Source organism: Mus pahari, chromosome 15 (assembly GCF_900095145.1).
Source record: "Mus pahari chromosome 15, PAHARI_EIJ_v1.1, whole genome shotgun sequence".
Taxonomy (NCBI): domain Eukaryota; kingdom Metazoa; phylum Chordata; class Mammalia; order Rodentia; family Muridae; genus Mus; species Mus pahari.
This window is the reverse complement of record NC_034604.1, coordinates 60,807,834-60,831,225: the sequence shown is the minus strand read 5'-3', so window position 1 is coordinate 60,831,225 and position 23,392 is coordinate 60,807,834. Positions and strand designations below refer to the sequence as shown.

At 45.3% G+C, this 23,392-nt stretch overlaps 2 protein-coding genes across 7 annotated transcripts in view; one reads left to right on the top strand and one right to left on the bottom strand.

Moving 5' to 3' along the window:
- Nucleotides 1–13,401, top strand: part of Mppe1 (metallophosphoesterase 1) — a 20,095-nt gene extending 6,694 nt beyond the window's left edge. Inside the window, exons 3-11 of one of the 5 annotated variants that reach the window (XM_029546906.1) lie at nucleotides 859–1,241; nucleotides 4,536–4,644; nucleotides 8,680–8,783; nucleotides 9,413–9,487; nucleotides 10,305–10,413; nucleotides 10,551–10,616; nucleotides 10,694–10,816; nucleotides 11,490–11,630; nucleotides 12,550–13,401. In XM_029546906.1, coding sequence (XP_029402766.1) covers nucleotides 967–1,241; nucleotides 4,536–4,644; nucleotides 8,680–8,783; nucleotides 9,413–9,487; nucleotides 10,305–10,413; nucleotides 10,551–10,616; nucleotides 10,694–10,816; nucleotides 11,490–11,630; nucleotides 12,550–12,732 — 1,185 coding nt within the window. In that variant the 5' untranslated portion in view covers nucleotides 859–966 and the 3' untranslated portion in view covers nucleotides 12,733–13,401. Of the gene's footprint in view, nucleotides 1–858; nucleotides 1,242–4,535; nucleotides 4,645–8,679; nucleotides 8,784–9,412; nucleotides 9,488–10,304; nucleotides 10,414–10,547; nucleotides 10,617–10,693; nucleotides 10,817–11,489; nucleotides 11,631–12,232; nucleotides 12,454–12,549 lie in introns of those variants that run through there. The other 4 variants (XM_021214250.1, XM_029546905.1, XM_029546904.1 and 1 more) reach the window with 4 other exon arrangements.
- The window catches only part of Gnal (G protein subunit alpha L), a 139,043-nt gene continuing 127,272 nt past the window's right edge, over nucleotides 11,622–23,392 (bottom strand). Inside the window, exons 10-12 of one of the 2 annotated variants that reach the window (XM_029546903.1) lie at nucleotides 21,833–21,963; nucleotides 20,472–20,539; nucleotides 11,622–15,905 (exon numbers count right to left, since the gene is read on the bottom strand). In XM_029546903.1, coding sequence (XP_029402763.1) covers nucleotides 15,759–15,905; nucleotides 20,472–20,539; nucleotides 21,833–21,963 — 346 coding nt within the window. In that variant the 3' untranslated portion in view covers nucleotides 11,622–15,758. The remainder of the gene's footprint in view (nucleotides 15,906–20,471; nucleotides 20,540–21,832; nucleotides 21,964–23,392) is intronic. The other variant, XM_021214247.1, reaches the window with a different exon arrangement.

The following is a 23,392-nucleotide window of genomic DNA, read 5'->3' as shown; positions in this document are numbered from 1 at the left end:
TTTTTTTTTTTTTTTAAGACAGGGTTCTCTGTGTAGTCTTGGCTGTTCTAGAATTCACTCTGTACATCAGGTTGGTTTTGAACCCACATAGGTTCACCTGCTTCTGCCTCCCGAGTGCTGGAATTAAGGCTTGAGCTACCATCACTGCCTGGCAGAGTCAGACACTTTTATTTCTGTGTTTTGGGTGTGAATAGTCCCGAAGCCTGGAGTCTGCAGAGACAATTGTCAACCGTCTAGCAATGAGGGTGTTCTTAACTCCATGTCTATGAACAAATGAGGTTCCTGGACTCCTGTCTAAAAGCCAACTGTGCAGATGTGGCTTTCTTTTCTCTCTTGGCTCATTTGGGATCTCTGGTCATTGCCATGGCCTCTGGTCCTGTCATGGTTTCTCTGATGTCCAGGCTCTCTGCAGCTTCCTGGTCACTCCCTTCTCACACTCTCACCTTGAGCACATGCTGGGAAATTTTGCAGCAGCTAGAATGAAGCTCATAACATATCTTGGGATGTTTTTCATCAACTGTGCTACTGGTATGTCTCAAAACACTGCTCCCTTCACAGGGTACGAAGTTAGCCAAGATTCAGGATGAACACGGAAACATTCTAAGCATCCTTTGCAGAGCTCTGGCACATCAGATCATATGAAAGAAGGCCATCTGGACTTTCTTTTTTTTTTTTTTTATTTTTTTTTTCTTCTTTGTTTTTTTTTTTTGTTTTTGTTTTTGTCTTTTTTTTCTTTTTTTCTTTTTTTTTCTTTTCTTTTCCATCTGGACTTTCAACACTAATTTGCAGGGCAAACCCGTCTTGGTGGAAACACGCACAATCAAGTTTGAGGAGTTCTTCTTTCCGGTTTCCCTGTAGGTACAGCTCGGGACTGGGCCCCGTCTCCACTCCTACCCTCTTCAGGCTTCCATGGTGGGGTCTTGATGGACTTGATTCTCTTCTGCTGGCAACTCCTGGGCAGGAGACATGGCTCTGGTCAGATGGGGGCTGAGAAGACAGAACTTCCATCCGTTGAGGAGGAGGAGGAGAGTGTTGCTGTTGAAACTCACAGTCGTCATTATCTCTGTGCTTCTGTTTTGTGAATATTTCATCTATTACCTGGTCCTCTTTCGGTGCCACTGGCCTGAGGTGAAGACTTTAGCCCATGGCGGTGGGCAGGAGCCTGTACTGAAAGCCATGTTTCTGGCTGACACTCACTTACTTGGGGAGATAAGAGGCCACTGGCTGGACAAATTACGAAGGTAAGGAGTCCTTCTGGAATTCGGTAGGCAGAAAGGCATGGCCCTCTTTTCACGGGTCAGCTCAAAAGCTGCCGGTTATAGCCATATTTCCTTCTAAAGTTGTGTGCGGGTTTGACTTTTTCTCCTACGATATTTTAAGCACCTATTATATGCAGAGCCCTGTAATTAGAGTGTAGTCTGGGCTGTTCACTAGTTCTGGGAGTTTAGTGAGTCTGTAAGTCCTGCCTCTTTGTCAACTACTGGGTTAGTACAGGAAACCAAAGCTGTGTGAGGATGAGGGAGTGGTCCCTGGGCAGGAGAATATAGATTTGCATTGGTTGGCTCTTCCATCTTGGTGGTATGTGAGTTTGAGCACATTGGTTTTTTTTTTTTTTTTTTTTTTTTTTTTTTTTTTTTGCCTCCTCTGCACAGCCAGAGGCATGAGGCAGGTGTGTGCCTGTCTCCCCGAGGATGGATGAGGTCCTGCCTCTTCAACTCTGACCTGCTGCAGCTTAATCTGTTTTTTGCACTAGCAAGCTTTTCTTGTTATCTATTTTGAAGCGATGTAAAATGCACAGTACAGACGGTCACTGTCTGGTTTTGCACACCTGCAGTGGCGTTTGCACGTTCAAGTTCCTGCACAGTTGTTGCCACTACCCACCCCCCAGATGTTTTCCTTTTGAATAGCATCTGTACCCATGAAGTTCTAAGTTCTCACTTCCTCGCTTCCCTTGTCCCTGGAAGCCACCACCGTGCTTCCTGCCTCTGTGACCCTGGCTGCTGCAGTCATCACATGTAAAAGGAACCACATAGCGTTTCTTTCTGAGACTGGCTTATATCAAGTCACTTAGCACAAGGTCCCTCCGGGTTCCCCCATGTTGTAGACGTGCCGGGATTTCATTCCTTTGTAAAACTGAACCATATTCCCTTGTCTGGACCTCAAATTTTTTGTTTACTTTTTGAGGCAGAGACTTTCTGTGTAGCCTAGGACGACTTTAAACTCACTGTAAAGCCCAGGCTGCCTTTACATGTTGGCAGTCCTAGCAACCTTTCCATGGCTGGGATTACAGGTCCAGTGTGGACCACATTTTGAAAATTCTTTCTTTTGGGTAAACACTGGAGTTGGCTCCCAGGACCGAGGCATTGACAGGGCTCTTGCCAGTATCTGCTTTTTATCCTGCAACTGTTCCTTGTCTAAGCTTTTCATTTCCAAGACAAAATAACCCGACCTAAGTGAAAAGGAGAAATGTTTATTTGGTTAACAGTTGCAGCGGCTCAGATCATCAGTGCCCGCTTTCTTGTGTCTTGGGATAGGAAGGGGCCAAGAGCAAGGTCCCTATTGATCTGTTCCTTCCTGCTAGGTCACACTTCCCACAAATTCTGTCGTACTGTCTACCCTCTCCGGACTTGCTATATTGGTGATACTCAAACCCGTAGGACCCAGCCATTTTCAAAGCCCATCACAAGGGCCACCAACCCTGTCACATATGAGTTCTCAGGGGAGCATTGCAGATCCAACTGTAACTCTCCTCACCACAGCTCAGTTGTTTTCTAAAATGAAAGCGTTCCTTCAAGAGGCAGTATCCTGTGAATGCTGCAGGTGTGGGTGACCTGAGGCTGGTAGAGTGCACAGGATATAGATGTTCCCAGTGTGGGGAGAAAGAGGCAAGAGGAAAGAAGGAGGGTGAAGGGATGCCAGGTCCATCTAAGAAGAGTTCTGGCCAATGGGGGCATGAGTTAGAGAAGGCCAGAGAGAGGCTGCACTTCCTGAGCTTTGACTGGGATTTGTGAGTTCCACCCCTCTGGGTAGTTTTTCCTTCTCATCTGCCAGTGCTATTGCACTGATGTTTTGCCACAGAGTCACCTCTGGCTCTGGAAGGACAAATCTTTTAGTAATGTATACCAAATACTTGGGGTCTAAAAATTACTCCGATTAAAAACAAAAACACCTTTCTTTTATTTCTGTACAGTAGGGCATACCGTTCTTCTTTAGAGGAGCAACATCCTGGAACAAAGCTTGTGATGATGAGGGAAGGCATCCGTAGGACAGTGACTTTAGCGGGAGTTCGTCGAGGAGAAAGGTGGGGCAGACTGAGGAGCACGGCACTTCTCATGTGCCTGTGTGCTGTACATTCTCCTAGCACCGACTAATTTAATCCTCGAAAGTGGGTGCTTTCCATTTTTAGTAAAGAAATTACTTTCTGTTGAAAACAGTCTTTCTATGTAGTTCATGTTAGCCTTGAACTCATGGTCTTCTTGCCAATGACATGAGTGCACCCCCATGCTGACAACAGTGGCTGGCAACAGTGGTTTGTTTCTTCTTCTTCTTCTTCTTCTTCTTCTTCTTCTTCTTCTTCTTCTTCTTCTTCTTCTTCTTCTTCTTCTTCCTCCTCCTCCTCTTCCTTCTCCTCCTCTTCCTTCTCCTACACCGGAGATCACACATATCTGAAATTGACTGGATTTATTGTTGCAATTTCTTTCTTTGTTTTCCTGTAACACTGAAGTTGAAGTCTTTTTAAGAAGGGAAGGTTGGCACTTGGGAGGCAGAGGCAGAGGCAGGCGGATTTCTGAGTTCGAGGCCAGCCTGGTCTACAGAGTGAGTTCCAGGACAGCCAGGGCTATACAGAGAAACCTGTCTTGAAAAAAAAAAAAAAAAAAAGAAGGGAAGCTTGAGTTGTGTTTGTAGGTCCAGAGCTTCATGCCTAAATAACAAACAAAACCTGCATGCCCATCACCCCCCCCCCACGGATACACACAGATACACACACAGACACACACAGACACACACATAGATACACAGACAGACACACACACATACACAAGAACAGACACAGACACACGCATGCACGCACACGGAAAAGAATCGGAGATTGCAAACCATCTTCTCGGTGTGGTGTAAGCCTACTGAGCCCCTGGAAGCTGTTAAGTCCTTTCAAATCTCTATTATGTTTTCTTGTTGGACTGATGGCTTCAGGACACTTGAGGGTGGGGGAAGGCAGCCTAAAATTCTCTAGATTCGATCAGATGCAAATCTATTGGTTGCTCCAAAGTTTAGGGTTGGAAATCAAGATTAGAGCCATGGGAGTCAGAGAATGGGACCATTTAATTGCTTTTTATTTGGCTTTGCTAATTAGTCAATTAACTCATTTATTTGTAACACCCTCTCACTATGTAGCCATAGCTACCCTGGAAGTAGACTGCATGCCTCTGGCTTGCTGGGATTAAAGAACTGCGCCACCACACCTGGGGCTAATTCACCTTTTAAATGGCTGAGCAGGACCAAGTAGCTTCCTTCACAGACTTTTTTTTCTCAAGGGAGTGGCAAATGGAGAGAGCTTTTCAGACAGCTCTGTGGTTGCTGCAACCGGAGGTCGTCTTCATTTTGGGAGACATCTTTGATGAAGGGAAGTGGAGCTCTGCCCAGGTAGGACTTGAGTTCGAATTCTACCTCGAGGATTTCACTTTGGCAGCCCAGACGGTCCCAGCTTGAGCTGGGAGTTTTTCTTAGTTCTGATGATGGGAATGAACAGTGCCATGGTCAGGGATGTCACTCCCTGGTGGGATGGCCATGTAACATGTATGAGGCCCTTTATTTGTTCCCTAGGCCCCAAATACAGTCTATTGTGGAGATCCTTAGAGTTCCTGCTCAATGCTTGTCTTGTGTTAGACTAGGTAATCTTTTATTTATCTATGATGGAAATATGTGGTTAGGCTGACATTATTTGTATAATTGGAATGTAGTCCTGTAACCTCCTGGGGACAAGTAGAAATCGGCAAGACAGTGTTATTTCACTTGTAACCAGAATGACAGATAGATATTGAGGTGGACAGTTAACTTCATACACGTCCTCTCTTCCTCTGGTGACACCGGGAGATTGAACCCAGGGTCTTGAGTGTGCTAGGCATGTGCTCTACATTAAGCTACGTTCCAGCCCCTAGCTTGCTCTCTCTCTCTCTCTCTCTCTCTCTCTCTCTCTCTCTCTTTCTTTTTGTTTTTTTTTGAGACAGGGTTTCTCTGTATAGCCCTGGCTGTCCTGGTACTCACTCTGTAGACCTTTCTGGCCTTGAACTCAGAAATCCGCCTGCCTCTGCCTCCCTAGTGCTGGGATTAAAGGCGTGCACCATCACTGCCTGGCCCAGCCCCCTAGCTTTATTCCCTGTTTAGCTGTACATTGTGGGAATTAGTTACTTGCCACTGGACTCTGCACTCACTTCTTATGAGTGAGAGATGCAGAAGGAGCCACAGGGACTCATGTGAAGTTCCCCTGCATCTGGGGCCTGAGATGGCTGGGTGCTAGGTGTGGGGGTGATACACAGCTTTGCACAAACCAGAGAGCCGTCCGAGTGCTCTGCTTGTTATGTTCTTACGTCAAATGAAAAGGACTGTTCTTGCTGTTGATTTAAAAATGTTCCACCACTGATTTTTTTTTTTTAGGAAGTGGTTTTTAATTGGGAAATATTCATGAATCCATTGACATTTGCCAGAACAGTCTAAAAGGTTTTAAAACAAGATCTTTGGGGCTGGGAAGAGAGCTCCAAGGGGAGAGGTGATCTACTGCCTAGCCTGCTGCCTACAGGGTGGAGAGAACCAACTCTGACACAAATAAATAACTAAAATGTAAAATAAGGTTTAAGAGGGCCTGGACTAGCTTTGGACCTGTTGTCTAAACCATTGTAATGTTTCTTATAATCAAACATGTGGGGACAGAAAAGCCAGTGGTTTGCTTCTTACCTAATGCTGTGACCCTTTAATACAATTCTTCATGTTGTGGTGGCCCCCAACCATAAAATTATTCTCCTCCTCCTCCTGCTCCTGCTCCTCCTCCTCCTTCCTTTTAAAGATTTTATGCATATGAGTCTTTGCCTGCACCTGTCCTGGGAGACCAGGAGAGGGTGTTAGATCATCTGGAACTGTAGCTACAGATGGTTGTAAGATGCTATGGGGATTCTGAGAATCAAATCCAGGTCCTCTGCAAGAGCAACAGAGCTATCTCCCCAGTAACCTTTTATGGACTGAGAGTCAAAAACTTAAAACTGACACAATGAGGGAGGATTGTCAAAGAGATAAGGCTTCTGTCTTAACCGGGCAGTGGTGGCACACGCCCTTGTACTTGGGAGGCAGAGGCAGGCAGATTTCTGAGTTTGAGGCCAGCCTGGTCTACAGAGTGAGTTCCAGAATAGCCAGGGCTATACAGAGAAACCCTTTCTCGAAACAAAACAAAACAAAACAACCAAAAACACAAAACCCACCAAAACTTCTGTCTTAGTTAGGGTTTTACTGTTGTGAACAGACACCACGACCAAGGCAACTCTTATAAGGACTTATAATGGGACTGCCTTACAGGTTCAGAGGTTCAGTCCAGTATCATCAAGGCAGGAACATGGCAGCATCCAGGCAGGTATGGTGCAAGAGGAGCTGTGAGTTCTACATCTTCATCTGAAGGCTGCTAGCAGAATACTGGCTTCCAGGCAGCTAGGATGAGGGTCTTAAAGCCCACTCCCACAGTGACACACGTACTCCAACAAGGCCACACCTTCTTATGGTGCCACTCCCTAGGCCAATCATATAAAAACCATCACAACGTGTTTTCCTTGGAGCTCTCAAATGAGAGTGTTAAACCAGTAAATAGGCCATCCTTGCTTAGGGTCAGGATGTACTTGATCTTTGCAATTAACCCTATTGTGCTGGTTAGGTTTTGGAACTTTGACACAAACTATAGAGAGATCTGGGAAGAGGGAACCTCACTTAAATTATCTCCATCAGATTGGCCCTTGGAACAGTTTTCTTCATTGGTAATTGATGGAGAGCACGTGGTGTGTGGGGGGGTGGGAGGTGGGGGGTGGGGGTGGGGGAGTTCACTGTGGGCAGAGCCACCCCTAGACAGGTGATCTTGGGTTGTATAAGAAAGGTAGCTGAGGGTGAGTGTGTTAGTCAGGGTTTCTATTCCTGCACAAAACATCATGACCAAGAAGCAAGTTGGGGAGGAAAGGGTTTATTCAGCTTACATTTCCATACTGCTGTTCATCACCAAAGGAAGTCAGGACAGGAACTCACACAGGGCAGAAACTTGGAGGCAGGAGCTGGTCCAGAGGCCATGGAGGGGTGCTGCTTACTGGCTTGCTTCCCCTGACTTGCTCAGCTTGCTTTCTTATAGAACCTATGATCACCAGCCCAGGGATGGCACCACCCACAAAGGGGCTGGGTCCTCCCACCCTTGATCACTAATTGAGAAAATGCCTTTCAGCTGGAAGTCATGAAAGTATTCCCTTAATGGAGGCTCCTTGGTAACTCCAGCCTGTGTCAAGCTGACCCACAAAACCAGACAGTACAGTGAGCCTGATCTTGGAGGCAAGCCAGCCATCATTGTTCCTGGTTGGTTGACTCTTCCGTTCCTGTCTCTGGGTTCCTGCTGCAAGTTCCTGTCTTAGCTTCCCTTGATGACTGTAACCTGTACACTAAAATAAGCCCTTCCCTTCCCAAGTTGCTTTTGGTCTCTGTTTTATCACAGCAGAAACAAGCCAGGATGCCTACCAACTTTTTTCCTCTCTTCACTGAACTTGAACAGTAGCCTTCATAATCTACCTTATAATTTCATTCATAAAAGGAGATTTCTGTTTTTGTTTGTTTGTTTGTTTTGAGATAAGATTTAGCCCTGGCTGCTCTGACACTCACTGTATAAACATTTTTAAGTTAGTTTAATGGCTTAAAACTTCAATTGACAGGGGATCTTCCCACGTTAGTCTCTGGGATATGCAATTACACCAGGCCCATGCCCAACACTGGAAATTCTTCAGGATGAGAAATACATAAACTAGCTCGTGTTTATTTTACCTAATTTTAAAACATAGTCTTTGAGTCTTGTTTCAAATGACATCCTTTGTACAGTGTGACTTCAAAAATAACAAAGCCATAGCTGTCAAGCCTCTTGCACATCCTCTCCTCAATGTCTTCTCTTAAATCTATAATGCATGCACTAGCTCTGGGGAGGAACGGCTCAGAGGTTAAGAGCACTGGCTGCTCTTCCAGAGGTCCTGAGTTCAATTCCCAGTAAACACATGGCAGCTCACCACCAAATATAATGAAATCTGGTGCCCTCTTCTGACCTACAGGCATACATGTAGGTAGAACAATGTATATAATAATAAATAAATAAATCTAAAAACTTAAAAAAAATTAAACCTAACGCTGTTTCCTATGATTGTTCCTGACATTCTTTTCTGTGTCTTAAGTCAACATCCTGCCTTCCCTGAGTGCGGAGTCCCTAAGTGGAATATTCCTCGGTGTATTGTGGCAAACTCTACTGTATTTACCACAGCTGCTAATGGATGTGTTGGAAAAAAGTATTTTGTCTTGGGGGATGGGGGCAGGTCTGCCTTCTCCAGTCAAGACAGAATCCTTTTTCTGGCCGAGGGAAGAGGGTTTGAGGTTCTCAGCTGCGGCTCTTGTTCCCTCCCTCAGGCCTGGGAAGATGACGTGCAGAGGTTTCAGAGGATGTTCAGACATGACAGCCATGTGCAGCTGAAGGTGGTCATTGGCAATCATGATGTTGGCTTCCACTATCAGTAAGTAGGGTGCGGAAAAAGCATGCCTCGGGTTGTACTCGCCATGAGAAGAATTAACTTAAAATGTATTAATTAATTAATTAATTAATTTTTTTTTTGTAGATAGGGTCTCATTGTATATTTCCGACTGACTGCAACTTACTATGCAGACCAGGCTGCCCCAAAACTTTGCCTGCCTCTGTTCCCAGGTGATGGGATTAAAGGTGTCAGTCACTACACCCAGCTATTTTGAGACTCAGTCTTAACTATATAGTTTAGGCTGGCCTTAAACTTGCAACCCCCACCCCACCCCTGCCTTGAACCTCTGGATTGAAATGTACATTTAGTGTCAGGCTATTTTAGAAGTCAGACAAGTCCACGTACTCTTTTCTAGCTCACACTGTAGTGCGCTAGCCCATGTGCCACCTTAAGTGCTCTCTGTACCTTAACTCGTCTCTTTTCCTGTGCCATTACTTATTGCTCCACTGGGGTCTCAGGGACTTGCCTCCTCTCACAATAAACAGCAGACTTGACCTTTGAGCCTCAGTCGCCTGGGTCCGGTTGATAATGCCAGATTGTGGAAGTTATTTTTCGTGTTCATGGTAACTCGGCTTGACCTGAGAAATGTCTCTTTTTATAATTGGGTACAGGATGAGTAAATACAGAATAAAGCGATTTGAGAAAGTGTTCGGCTCTGAAAGACTACTCTCTCTGAAAGGAGTTAAGTAAGTATTATCTACGAATTCTGATGAGACTTTTTTTTTTTTTTTTTTTTTTTTTGGAGTGAGGTGCTGAGGGGTGAAGCTCAGAACCTACGACCCTTCTACTGAACTGTGTCCCCAGATTAAATCCACTGCCATTCAAAGGTGGTTGTCATACGGTCAGACTCGCGTTTTGTATTAACTTGTACCTGGCTTGGTGATTGATGGTCACTGTGGGAACTGACCGGATGGAAAACCTAGAGCCACCTACAATGAACCAGTTAGCCTATGACTCCGCCCTCTCGGTGTGGGAGTGGCATAACCCCGCCCACTCGGCGTGGGTGTGGCATTCTAGCTGCACTGTCCCACACATCCTACATTCAGCAGCCCATTCTATACAGGTGCTTTTGTGGCTCTTTTTGTTTTTGTTTTGTTTTGTTTTCAGATAGGATCTTTCTATGTTGCCCTTGCAGCGGCAAACTCCTGAGTTGGGACTGTACCCACACCTGCACAGGTGACACAGGCTTAGGAGTTTGCCCAAGGTTACGCATCTAACTGGGTTGAGAGCTAGTTACATCGCATGGCTTCTCTCATGTAGGATTTCCTACAAGTTACAAGCTCGACCCGTCTTTCACTTGGAGCAACAGAAACGAGCTTAGTTTCGTCGTATCTTGGATATAATGCTATTTTTGTTTCACCAGTGTGAACTCACAGTTTAGCTGGGGTTAAGTTGCTTTTGGGTTTGTTTCATTTGATGCATGATGTTTCCATGGGGACAGTGGGATGAGACACACGCGTGTCCAGTGGCCTGACCTTCTCTGCCCGCTCTTGTCGGCCTCAGTTTTGTCATGGTCAACAGCGTTGCAATGGAAGGGGATGGTTGTATCATATGCTCTGAAGAGGAAGCTGAACTCAGAGAGATCTCTCGTAAACTGAATTGCTCCCAAGAGGTAGGAGACCTCTGCGCTCATGTCTCCCAAAGGCTCCACAGTCAGGTGCCCTGGCTGTTAGTCACTTGGCTCCTTTTCCCTCTCTTAGTGGTAACCAATGGGATTGATGGGGTAACAAGGTGACTCCTGACCAGCAGGTGCCGGGATCCAGCCAGTGTGGCCGTGAGCCGAGGCTCCCCTTGTCCGCCCCCGTGTTGCTGCAGGTGAGCTGGGGGAGGAGTCTAAGGGCGGCCACCCAGCGCTTCTGAGAATATCACTGATATCAACTTCATTTGGTCAGCACTACCCGCTCTACCGGGTCAGCGATGCTAATTGTTCCGGTGAAGATGCGGCTCCCCCAGAGGAAAGGAATGTCCCCTTTAAGGAGAAATATGATGTTCTTTCTCGGGAGGCCTCACAAAAGGTGTGTGGTGGTGTGACCTCATGGCAGTGTCACATGGGGACAGCGAATGGACACAGAGAGCCTTTGTGGTCACCAGCTCCAGAGAGGGGGAGACTTTTGACACCATCTCAGATTTCCGCTGAGTCTGTTTGTTCCCTTTCCCTTCTTTGGTAGATCCACTACTTCCTAATCTCAATGAGAATTGTATTCTCAGCTAATCTTTACATTAGCAAAATTTAAAATCAACTTAAATGCATTGACTGCAAATGAAATCTAGAGCCTAATTTTGGGGATTTAGTTAGAAACGTACTTTCTCAAACATGTATATTTAAGAAATGTACACCTAACATATAATATTTAGGTATTATAATATGGAAATACATATTAAAATGTAAATATACAAATCTTAAATGTGAATGTAAATTTATATTTTAAATATAAACATATTTGTAATGAAGTAAATTTTAAAAATAAAAAATATGTATATATATATATATATATATATATATATATATATATATATCTGTGATGGGAAGAGTGGGTTCTAAGGTTTCCTAGAAGTAGAGAATCTGAGGAAAAACAAGCCTCAAGGATTAGTGTTTGAGTGGAATGAGAGGCCCTGGCAAAACCATGGGGATGTGTGTCACTGCCAGTCAGAGCACTAACTGCCTACCCATGTCTCCTTGGCTGCCAGCTGTTGTGGTGGCTCCGGCCTCGCCTAGTTCTGAGTGGCCACACGCACAGTGCCTGTGAGGTGCTCCACCCAGGAGGAGTCCCTGAGGTGAGCATCCCATCTTTCAGTTGGAGGAACAGAAACAACCCAAGCTTCATCATGGTAACGTAAACCTTTATTATTATTATTATTATTATTATTACTATTTTTTATCTGAAAGCTTTCTTGAGTATTGAAATCAACACAGTAATCAACTACTTAATGGCTGCAATCTGTAAAAACACACAAAAGCCAGAAATAAATTGCCCTCTTTGCACTCTGGGTGGATGCACCACCTGTCTCTAGTCGCCTGTCTGGGGACAAATAGGCAGAATGTGGCTTCAGGGCTGAGACTCTGAGGAGCAGAGGTGGAGTCCAGCAAGTGCCAGTCTGTTCTGAGGGAAACGGCCGTCTACTTAATAGCAGACTTGGCCATCTCTCATTGTCTAAGCGTGCCAGGCACATGGTAGTGCAGAATCTCCAAGTTTGTGTGAAAGGTGTTGACTCGGTGAAACACCGTCTTCGTTACCATGGGTTCTGGCACCCAGTCTTAGGCTACTGTTTCATTGGCCCGGCTATAAAAAGGTGGGGACCCTTTGTGCTTTCAAGTTCAAGTAGGTGAAAACATTTGCTACCTCGGTCCCACACTGCCTACAGTGAAAAGCCTACGGAGGTGCAGAGGCACTTCTGGGCAACAGGGTGACTGCTCTGCTATCCAATGGCAGGGAAACGCTCATGGCTCATCCTCTCGTTCCTCTGATGCTTCTTGGTCCCCCTCTGGGGCTGCCCTACTGTGTGCGGAATGCATTTTAATGGAGGAAGGTGGGTCAGCATATAAGATTTTCTTTCCAAGTCAGCATCTTTGGCTTCTTTCTTTTGTCAGTACCTGTGTGGTCAGTGGTGACTTATGCTTGAAGCCTCTTGGTCCTGAGTAGAGGGCTCTTCCCTCCCAGACCCACAGGAGGGAACTAGAAGACAGCTTCTAGGTCAGACTTATGCCTGGGACTTAGCCTGCAGCATAAACTTTCTGTTTCTCCCCCAGGGCAGCCTGACTTCCGGAGATTACGCTCTCTCCAAGTGCTACCTTCCGTTTGAGGACACGGTGCTGACCACGTACGGTGCAGCGGCTGGCTTCCTCATGATCCTCATCTTAGTTCACTTTGAGCATCTACCCTCGCCTTTTCTGTGTGGCTGGAAACTGTGCAGGTTGCACATGAGGAGATGAAGAGCCAGTAACTGTTGAGTATGGTAATATGGATCAAAGCCAAAGACCTGTAGGACTTCCAGTGAGGGTCCTGCGAGTCATGGAGGAGAGCAAATGCCGGTTGTTCCTATGTACATCGTGGGGATTCTGAATCTTCAGTGCAACTACAGAATAAAAGGTTGACTGTACTGTTCTCATGCTATAAAAATGGAACATGTACTCTGCAACAAATTCATCTTTTCATTTTATGAATGTATGTATAATCAAAGGTTCCATATGTATGGAATGTAAATGTCATGGACACTACCACTCGCATTCGTGACACACAGTCCTTTCTTCCACAGGAAGGACCCAGCAGCTTTGGTGCACACTTGAGGCTATGTGTGCTCCTAAACATTGGGGCTTCTCTGTTCTTCTGTGAAGTGGCTCTCAGTTTCTTGCAGATCATGAAGCCATATGCTCAGAAATACAGATTCAATGAGTAGGACTAAAGGTTTTTGTGTTTCTGTGCTAATGGGATTGGATTTTTAGGTATGTGTAATTTTCTTTCCGGGAGACCATGTTATCGCATCTGAACTCAATGCCTGCTCATGACTAAAACTTGAAAAGAATTGGGGAGGACATGGATGTTTGAATTTAAGAACAAATGGTGTAATAATTCTGTCAGATAAAGCACATTCTTGTTCTTACTTAAGGAGTCTGGGTCTTTTCTAATGATTTAACTTTATTTATATTTCTTTTCTTTTGATTGAGTTCAGGTTTTATGCATGCTAAGCAGGTGCTTCATCAGAGTTACACATTCAGCCCCAACAAAACTTTTCAATAGTCATTTAGTGAGCAGGGAACTGTTGAGTAGTAATGCAAACTATGGTATAAAAAAACCTCACGTGTGTGTGTGTGTGTGTGTGTGCGCGCGCGCGCAAGTTTTTCTTCTTGCTTTGCTTGGAGATTGCAGGGGAACTGAAAGTCACTGTCATATCATGTGTTGGTTCAGATGGAAGTTAGTTTGATTGTTTTGTTTGAGATAGGGTTTCTCTGTGTAGCCCTAGTTGTCCTGAAACTCACTCTGTACGATCAGGCTGGCCTTGAAGTCAGAGATGTGCCTGCCTCTGTTTCCCGAGTGCTGTAAAGGTGTGCACCCTCATCGCCTGGCTTCAGATGGAAGTTTTGTGCAATGGTTGCGGATGGCACAAGAAGACAGTGATGAGGAGTTGAAGAATGTGCTGTATCCTTTCATGGAAGAGCATCTCAGCCAGGATGAGTTTTTAGAGCATTCTACAATGCCAGTTTATGGAATAAACTTGAAGCAACAGCAAGGAGATGAATGAGCAATGCAGGCTGTTACTCCTTCCTATTTGTACTGTTAAAAACTTAACTTTGGACAGCTTTACAGATAACTTAAGCCTAAGAGAATGACCCCCAAAGCCTCGGGACTTAGACAGAGTGAGCCGTGTTGTTTTCTAGGTGTCCTACCGTCACTCGAGGTTGCATTTGCAGGTCTTACATATGTGAGGAACAGCCATTTATTTTGTCTTTATATTTAAAGCTTTTTGTGTGTGTGTGTGTGGGGTGGAGTTATGACTGGGGATATGGACTGGCAGTAGAGCACTCGCCTAGCATGCTCTAGGTGCTGGGCTCATCCCTAGCAATGCGGATAGAGAGACAGATAATGAATAAGCAGCTTTGTAGTATTTCCTCTTCAGAAGACACCATCCTATTGTCCTCAGTCATATACAACACCGACATCACTGTGCGTTCCTCTGACCACTGGCTTCTTGTTTGGTGGACTGTGTGTAGACCTTAACGAAGGGATGATTGGCCTACTCCTGCCTACAGAACTTGAAGGGATCATCAGAAATATTTCATCTTGGAGGGGGGCAGGGGACCCTTAGTACCCTGAAAACAGAACTGATTGTAATTTATGCCTTGGAAGAGGGTCATTCCAGTGTTTGCAGCAGCCGAGATTCGGGGCAGTAAAAGCGGGTAGGCTGTGATAGTTTTCAGTGTTAGGATGATACCGCTGGTAAAGTAGGTGATTCTAAAATCAACGAGTCTTCCCTAAGTACAAACCTGATAAAAAAAACACCCTAAGAGGAACAGATACTACCGATTTCCCACTGTGAAGCCGCAGGCTGTGTGGACTGCAAACTGCTAGACACAGTTGGGTCATGTTTCCTTACAGGTGTGGCCGCCACCAAGGCACAGAACTCTACAAGGAGGATTCTTGGGTAGCCATAGAAAAGAGTGTTACATCTTGTGGTCTATACAGTCTAGTAAAGCAACAACAGGAAGAAGGTAGGAAGGACTATGCCCAGCTATTGTAAAGGTGTAGAGGACCCCTTGTTTATAAACAGGACACCATTTGCAATAGTGAATGTGGCAGGTTTTCTGCCCAAGTGTAAAAGGCTCCCAGAAGCTCTCCAACCCAAATGCCCAAGGCTTACAGCCATTGCAGCCGTGGTTGAAAAGGTTCCTTCTGTTCTGGTGCTGACTTAGGTCTATTCGAAGCCTTGGGCCAGTGCAGACCAGAGGGGGCAGACACCTGGTAGCCTGACATTTTATAAAAGGGAAAAATCAAGTGCATGGCACTGTCTGGACGGTTTTGTGATCATGCTTGATAACTTGAAAACAATGCATTCCCCACCCCCACCCCCCACCCCCCATTCACCAAACTGTCTCTGATGATTCGACCCATCAGCCATTCAATCAAAGCATAAATAGATTCCCACCCCGAGAAAAATCCACTGCAGTGTCTCCCAAGTGAGGGTTGGTGGCTTCGCAGTGATACCAATTGGTGGTGGTGATGGTGGTGGTGGTGGGGGCTGTCACAGAACCAAACCTTGGGGAACAGAGGTAGCCAGAGGCTTGGTGGTCACATGTGGGCATACCTAGGACAGGACAGACGGCAGCCTGATGACACTAGACACTTGCTAAGCCCTACCATGGCTCAGGGCGGACAGACACGCAGGCTAGGGAGATACACTGCCTCATGGGGTGACCAAGAGGGAAGAGAGGCAGCAGTGAGGAGGAGGGGGGGTAGGTAGCCCTCACAAGAGTTCGTACTGCTTGAGATGCATTCTCTGGATGATGTCACGGCAGTCATTAAACACTCTGCGGATGTTCTCTGTGTCCACGGCGCAGGTGAAGTGAGGGTAGCAGTAATGTTTGCCGTCACCCGTGGCTGTGCTGATCCTCTGTAAGAAGAATGTTACGTTTAGGATGACAGGGCCCAGTGTAATCAAATGGGGGCATAGCTTAAGGGACACTTTATATAGCGATCAAAGAGGATTTAAGGCTGACCAGCTGCTGCCTTCACAAACTCTCTAGATACCAAGCCTGTGACAGGACAGACAAGCTTGTCTTTGCCACAGGCAGTGTGTCTGAGCAGAAACGCAGTGCAGGCTTTGGAGAGGGCAAGACAAGCTAAGATTTTCAGAGGTGGCTTCTGTCTATGTTGCTCTGGTGAACAGAACTCAGTAAGTGAAATATATTTTGCTTATTTATGGGGTTGCTACTGTGACTAGCGCCTGCCATTGGGATAAGGGGAAGGAGCTGATCTCTAACTCAGTTTTAATTCATTTATATTTATTTCGAGGTATGGTCTAGCTATATTGCCCACACCAACCTTGAACTCCAGAGCTATAGCCATCCTCCTGCCTCACCACAGGCCTGTGCCACCTCATGCAACTCACTTATTTAAGTATCCACATGTGATGGGCTATATCCCAGTCATATGTCTTCCTTCTCCACACAGGGACCTTGGCTACCAGCAGAATGTTGCCTGGTGTGTGTGTGTGTGTGTGTGTGTGTGTGTGTGTGTGGTGTCTTGCAGAAAAGTTCTTTGTTGTCAGTTGTGGGAAGCACAAGATTAAACATGGCCCATCTGTGAAGCTATGTGGGACAGGCTAGAGGAAGGTTTAGCTGAATTGCATCTCGAAACTTTTATGTTGGATCTGAACCCTTGAATGCCTCAGGATGGTCCTTCATTTTGGTGACAAGATCTTTAAAGAGACATTTATGGTTGAATGAAGTCATTATCTTGAGCTTGAGTTCCCCACAACTGGTGTTCCTGCCAGGGGAGGAGGACAGGACAGACATGCAGATGCTGATCACGGGGACACAAAGTGGGGATGCCATCCATGGGCCAAGAAGTGCTGCCTCAGCATCCATGAGCCAGGAGAAGCAGCTCAGGATTAGGTTCTCTGCTGGCACCTGATTATAAACATCAGCATCCAGAGCTGTAAGGGAGCACTCCTATTGGTTAGGTTTCTCGTCTGTGGGATGCTGGTCTATGGGATGTGGTTTTGGCAGCTCCCAAAGCCCCAGCAAAATCACGCAAAACTTTCTAGCTACATGTGGCCACAGGAAGGATTCAGGGCCTCCTGTCCAACATCTTTTTATCTGCAAAGGATTCTGAGACACAAAAAGGGGGGAGTTCTTAGGACCACAGAAAGGATCTTGGGGAAATATTCATCTGGTTATGAAACTTCGCAGAGAGGTCAGAATAGATGGTAACTTGCCCTGTGAGTATGTTTGTTGCTGGGGATGAAATCCAGAGCCTCAAATATCACAAGGTAGGCAGAGTATTTTACCACTGAGCTATAGCCCTGGCCCAGTTTTTCATTTTTAGGCTTAAGGACATAGACACGAATATCTTTTGGCCCTAAAGCACCAGGTAGGGTATTTGGCCAGTATCTCTAGAACAAGTATGTACAGAAGAGATAGAAACAGATTTTCTTCTATAATTTAGTAGCTTATCCCTGTTTGGGTCAACATTTAGGGATTGAGTCACTATCAGACCAAATCTGAAAACTTCCAACAGCCTAGATTTCTCATCGAACCTGATCCATCCATTGTTTTTCATTAAAAAACCAAAACAACACAATTGAATTTATCAGTTGAATTGGACAGGCCTTACCAGGTGCTGCCTGTAATCCCAGCACCCAGGAAGCATGGGAAGTGAATTTATCAGTTGAATTGGACAGGCCTTACCAGGTGCTGCCTATAATCCCAGCACCTAGGAAGCATGGGAAGTCAACTTTAAGTCCGACATCAGCCTAGGTTGTGTAACCAGTTCTAGGCTGGATAGAGCTACATGGCAAGATCATGTCTCAGTAACTAACAATAAAAATAAAACGGAGATCTTGATAGTTTGGTGTGGCTGTGGCCCAGCTCGTAATAAGACTTGAGGAGAGGATGCCCAAGATAAGAGAATTCCCAAATGAGTTTGTCGAACATGGGCACATAGTCTAAGAGACACAAGCCTGTTATAATCCTGGGTGCTAAGACACAGCAATGGGCTGGGGATGTCCTTCAGTTGACTTGCTTGCTTAGTGTTTGCCTGTCATGCAAAGAGGATTATCCCCAGCACCCCACAAGACATGGTGGTGTAACCCTGTTATCCCAGAACTTGAACACCAGTATAAACCTCTTAGCCACTATAACTGGTCTTAAAGACAGATTCACTGCTGATTTTGAACTGCTTTCAGTGACAAGTGGGACCCTGTTGGGAGGGGAGGGTGTGACTGGCTCTCCTGTTCCCAGCCACCTGGTCCTAAGTTCTTCCTGCCTGTGGAGGATGGCTCCTGCCTTCTCCTGTGGGAGGGGGAGGCTTGTGTGACATAGAGCCATGCCTGGTGCTGTCCTTACTCAGTGACTTCAATGACTGAATCTCCAGCTAAGGCGAACATGCACACTGCATGGGGTTCTCTCTCACAGGAGACTTCTTCCCGAATCTACTTCTTCTGCTGGACTCACCTTCTTCCTCTCTTAAAAAGAAACGCCAGTCACTTTACCCTTCCCACCCCTTCTATATCTTCCCTTTAGCTTCCCCAAAGGCCTGAATTGCCAAAGTCATTATATCATTCCAGAAGAGCTTCTGCAGAGATGGCGCAAGCCCTGAAGCTCCAGCACTGCAGGCTGCCTGCTGTCTGCCCCGAAGCTGTGAGTTCTAACTCTGAAGTACTCAAGGCTCCGGCTGCCATGGGCCTAGTTGAGATGTGCGTTATGGCCTCTGGACCCTTACAGCTCCTGGCTAGCAAACTGCATCCAAGCTGGGGTTTGTTCTTGGTCAGGGAAGAAAAGGGTTGTCCAAGGCTGGAGTGTGCACTGGTGGGGGCATAGATCTTTTTAAATCCTCATTTTAAATGTCCAACATTTGGGTGGTTAACTTTCAGTTCATGTTATCATAGCATTTTATGACTTTTAAAAATACCTTACAGGTCGGGCGTGGTGGTGCACGCCTTTAATCCCAGCACTTGGGAGGCAGAGGCAGGCGGATTTCTGAGTTCGAGGCCAGCCTGGTCTACAAAGTGAGTTCCAGGACAGCCAGGGCTATACAGAGAAACCCTGTCTCGAAAAACCAAAAAACAAACAAACAAAAAACCTTACAGTATTTTTTAAAAAAAAAGAACCTGATGATCTACTATAAAATATATTCCCTTATTGAAATGACTTCCAAGCTGCATAGGATGGCATAGGATGACTCTCTTAGCTATTTGGCAGGCTAAATTAGGAGGACCACAGGTTCAAGGTGAGATGGGGGAATTTAGTGAGACCCAGTCCCCAAATTAAAAAAGAGAATCAGGATGTATCTCAGCAGTAGAGTGTTTACCTAGCATGCACGGGGCTGTAAACGGCATTAGCACAAAAAAGGCTCTGAGAGTCCCATCACAGAGAAATGGCTCACTGTTTAACCTGGCAGATCTCCAATTCAGTTGTAGCTTTCTCCTGTCCTTCTCATCCTGGGAGAATTTTATTCTTTTCTAGGGACATGATTGGAACTCAGGGCTCTATGCATGCTGTGTTAAATGCAGGTCTGCTGAGCCACACCCCAGGCATGGAACATGGTCTCTTCTAACTCACCATAGGGGTTTTGGAAAGGAAACCCACCCCAGGGTCATGGTGGTAAGGGGACAAAGGGAGACATATGGGAAGGCTGTGGACCATCTCTGCACTGACTGCGTGAAGATTCTCACGTGTCCAGAATTGGACAGCTGTCAGCATCTACACTGCACACAGAGGCTTAATAGGAACATACCCTTGGGAATGTCTTGGCATTTCCCAGTTTTTTTAAACTACTAAAACATTCAAGGCCAGCTACACGTAGTAGGTTCCAAAACAGTAACAACAAATGTGCAGGGCTTGCTGACATGCACCTGTAATCCCAGAGGCAGAGGTAAGAGGAACATAAATTAGAGGCCAGCCTGGGCTGTACAGTGATTCTTAGGCCAGCCTGGGCTATGTATACTCTATCTTAAGAAATCAAGGACTGGCATGTAGCTCAGTGGTAATAATGCTTGCCTAGCCTATAAGATACTCATAAACAAAACAAACCAATGAACCAAAAAATGTATATAGTCAATGTGGCAAGTTGAGAAAGGGAGGGGGGCAGAATTGGGGCGAGTTCATTTTCATGTCATCCTGCTGTTGCTTTTGGATGGATGAAGCAGATACCACTTTAGACTCTGCAGAAGGACTTGCTTCTGTTTGGAAGATGCATGTGAACAGTGTAGCCCTGCTACCTGTTGGTCCCTTCCAGGTATGCTGAGAGCTTTATGGAACTGGGTGAGAGATCTAACCTATCTGAAGTCAGTGTGCTCTGGTGGGGGTTGGGGGGTAGGGGAAAAGGGAGGGTAGCTGCTTCTCTCTTGGCTCACAATTTTGGGAAACAGTGAGAGCATGAAGGGATAATTAGCAAACTGCAGAGAGCAAGGTAACCGTAAAGTGGCAGAAAACAGAAGGACAAGAAAATCGCTTACCAAGAACAGATCCCGGATAAAGAACTTTGCTCTTGTAACTTTGGGATCTTCTCCCGCATCAGGTGTTGCTGTCAAAATTAAAAACGAAATTTTATTTGGCTGATGGGAAGCAAAGATACAGAAGTGTGGCAATGCAGAAGGAATCAGCTATACTGAGATGGGTCTATTCATGGCATTAACATACATGTATATGACAGCGCAAATCACTCTTAGAAACTCCCAGAGGCTCAGCACACACAGAAAACTAAAGCACAAGCAGAATGTGGGCCACAGACTCTTTGGTTTATGTTCCTACCCTTAGCACTGGGCCCTCCATCTCTGGAGGCTGGTACAACTGGTCACTCAGTGAGCGTTATCAGTGTTGCCGCCAAGGGCCATGTAAGCCATAGGAATGGTTGACAGGACAGGAGGTGAGAGAGATCTGTCTTGCCTTCACAACTCTACCTGTGTGGCCTAGAGCAGGACCCATCACTTCTCAAGTTCTATAGCAGTGGCTCTCAATCTTCCTAATGCTGTGACCCTTTAATACCATTCTTCATGTTGTGGTGACCCATTATTTTTGTTGCTACTACTTCATGACTGTAATTTTGCATCTGTTATGAACTGTAATGTAAATATCTGATATATAGGAGATCTAAGATGTGACTCCCTCATAGGAGTCGCGACCCACAGGTTGAGAACCACTGTTCTATGGGGAAATTAACAGAAGCTACCACCCAGGGCTACTAGATGGGGTTTGAATGATATGACTGGTCACAGAAGAACCAGCTGGTGGTATGAGAGAGCTTACCTAGGATGACACAGTCACATATTCAAACAGCCCTTCCTTGTGGGGCACAGCTTTAATGGAAAAGTCAAAATCTGAACCACTTACAAGTAAAATCCCATGTAGGATATATGAATATCGACTAAGAATTCCTATTCTGAACACAGAAGATCTCGAATATTCCACATATGGTAAACTTTCACGTACTGACATTATACCACAAGTGAAAACTCACACCTGGCTTCATGTCACGGGCTAGTCAAAACCCTCATGCTACGTATATGAAGTGAATACTAACACATTTCAACATTCAAGGAATTTTGGGCTTAATGAAATATGGGTCACATCTCCTAGATAAGGAAACATTCCAAAATTTAAAAAATTCTAAACTCCCTAACACTTCTGGTCCCAAGTATTTTGGACAGGGTTACTCACACTGTACTCTAATACTTTAGGAGTGGGCAGCAGAGAGGGGGGTTTAATCTGAGGCTATTTCTTCGATTCATCAGACATCTCTGATTTACAGTTACAGGACTATGAGAAAAGAACAGTTGGATCCTTCAATTGTAAGTGAAACTGTCTTTTGACATCTTACCATCTTCAGGGACAGTATAATTGGCGTACTCCGGGAAATAGTCTTCGATTTTTGACTTCCCTGCCAAGACTTTTTCTGCCAGCATATCTTGTTTGTTCAAGAACAGGATGATAGAAATGGTTCGTAACCACCTAGAAAGAACAAAAATCCATACCAGTTTCACAGCACTAGCCTGTGGAAGTACCGATTACAATGTTGCCAGCTTAAAAGGGAAGTTCAAATGATGCGGTTTAGAGGCAGGTTCTTGCCCAGCTGAGGCCCGGAGTTCACCCCCAACCCCCAGCTCTGCAAGACAGGCAAACAAAAAAAGGTGGTGGTGGGGGGGAGTGGGCTGCTGTTGTCTTCTGGAACCTGACTTGCTACATTTGATAAATACCATTATTCACACACACTGTACGAACAATGACAAAGCCCTACAATGTATCAGTTCACTCTTTTTGGGTGAACCTCTGTGGGAACATACCTTTATTGGTAACAAAGTGGAGATATAGGCACCTAATAAATACACCTGGGCTTTTGTGATATAAGTGGGGGTTTATGGGCCAGAAAACTCCAGTGTTAAAGTGTTAAAATGTTAAAAGTTAAAATGTTGCTAAAGTACCAAATGATCCATTAGCCAATCAGGAGGAGTTTAACTGGCTCTTTCTTTGTCTCATCTCCTCTCAGCACATAGGAAGAGGGGCAGAACTGGACTTCCCATGTGTTATATGAGAAGCTAAAGGGATGAGGCCTAGGAATAGAGGTGGTGAGGTTAGAAAAGCTGAAATCTAGCCGAAAGGCACTTAGCTGCCAAATAAACAAAGCCCTCTGAAATCCCACACGCACACAAGCTCCAAAGGATCAGCCCACTGGCTCCTGACCACAAATGTGAAGCAATCTCAGATGCATTAGTTTTGTTTTTTCTTCTACTTATGTCATGTTTGTAGATACTGTACAAATGAGCTTAAGTTATAGAAAAATGTACATATGATCAAATGCATTATATCAAATGATAATCACTGTTAGAAAATTTATAACTTTATGCCTAGACTTTTTTATTCTCATGTATATTTATAAATAATAACAAGATTATAATTTTTGGGGGGATTTCGTATAAGACCCAGAGCTTTGTACACAGGCAAAAACTCTACTACTGACTAAGCTATAGCCCTGGTGCCCGATCCACCCTTCTCTTTCTCTGACAGGGTCTTACAACATTGAATTTATGGCAGTCTTGCCCTGCTTCCTGGACACTGGGCTTAGAACTTTTAATCTTTTTTCCATATTGCCATAACGTGCATGTTTGCTGTGTATGTTCATGGATAACCACTCCAAGGCATGCTTCTGCATACCTGGCACGTCCTGGCTTTATTTCTTTCCCATTAACTCTGATACCACAGGGAGGATGGCAGTTGAATACTTGAAAGTTATTTATTCAACAATACAAACATTAAATTTTTACAAGAGTACTTATTTAATGTGTGTGCATGTTTTGTTTGCATGTACAATGGTGTACCATAGCCTGGTTCCAGCAGAGGCCAGAAGAGGATGTCAGATCCTCTGGGACTGGAGTTACAATGA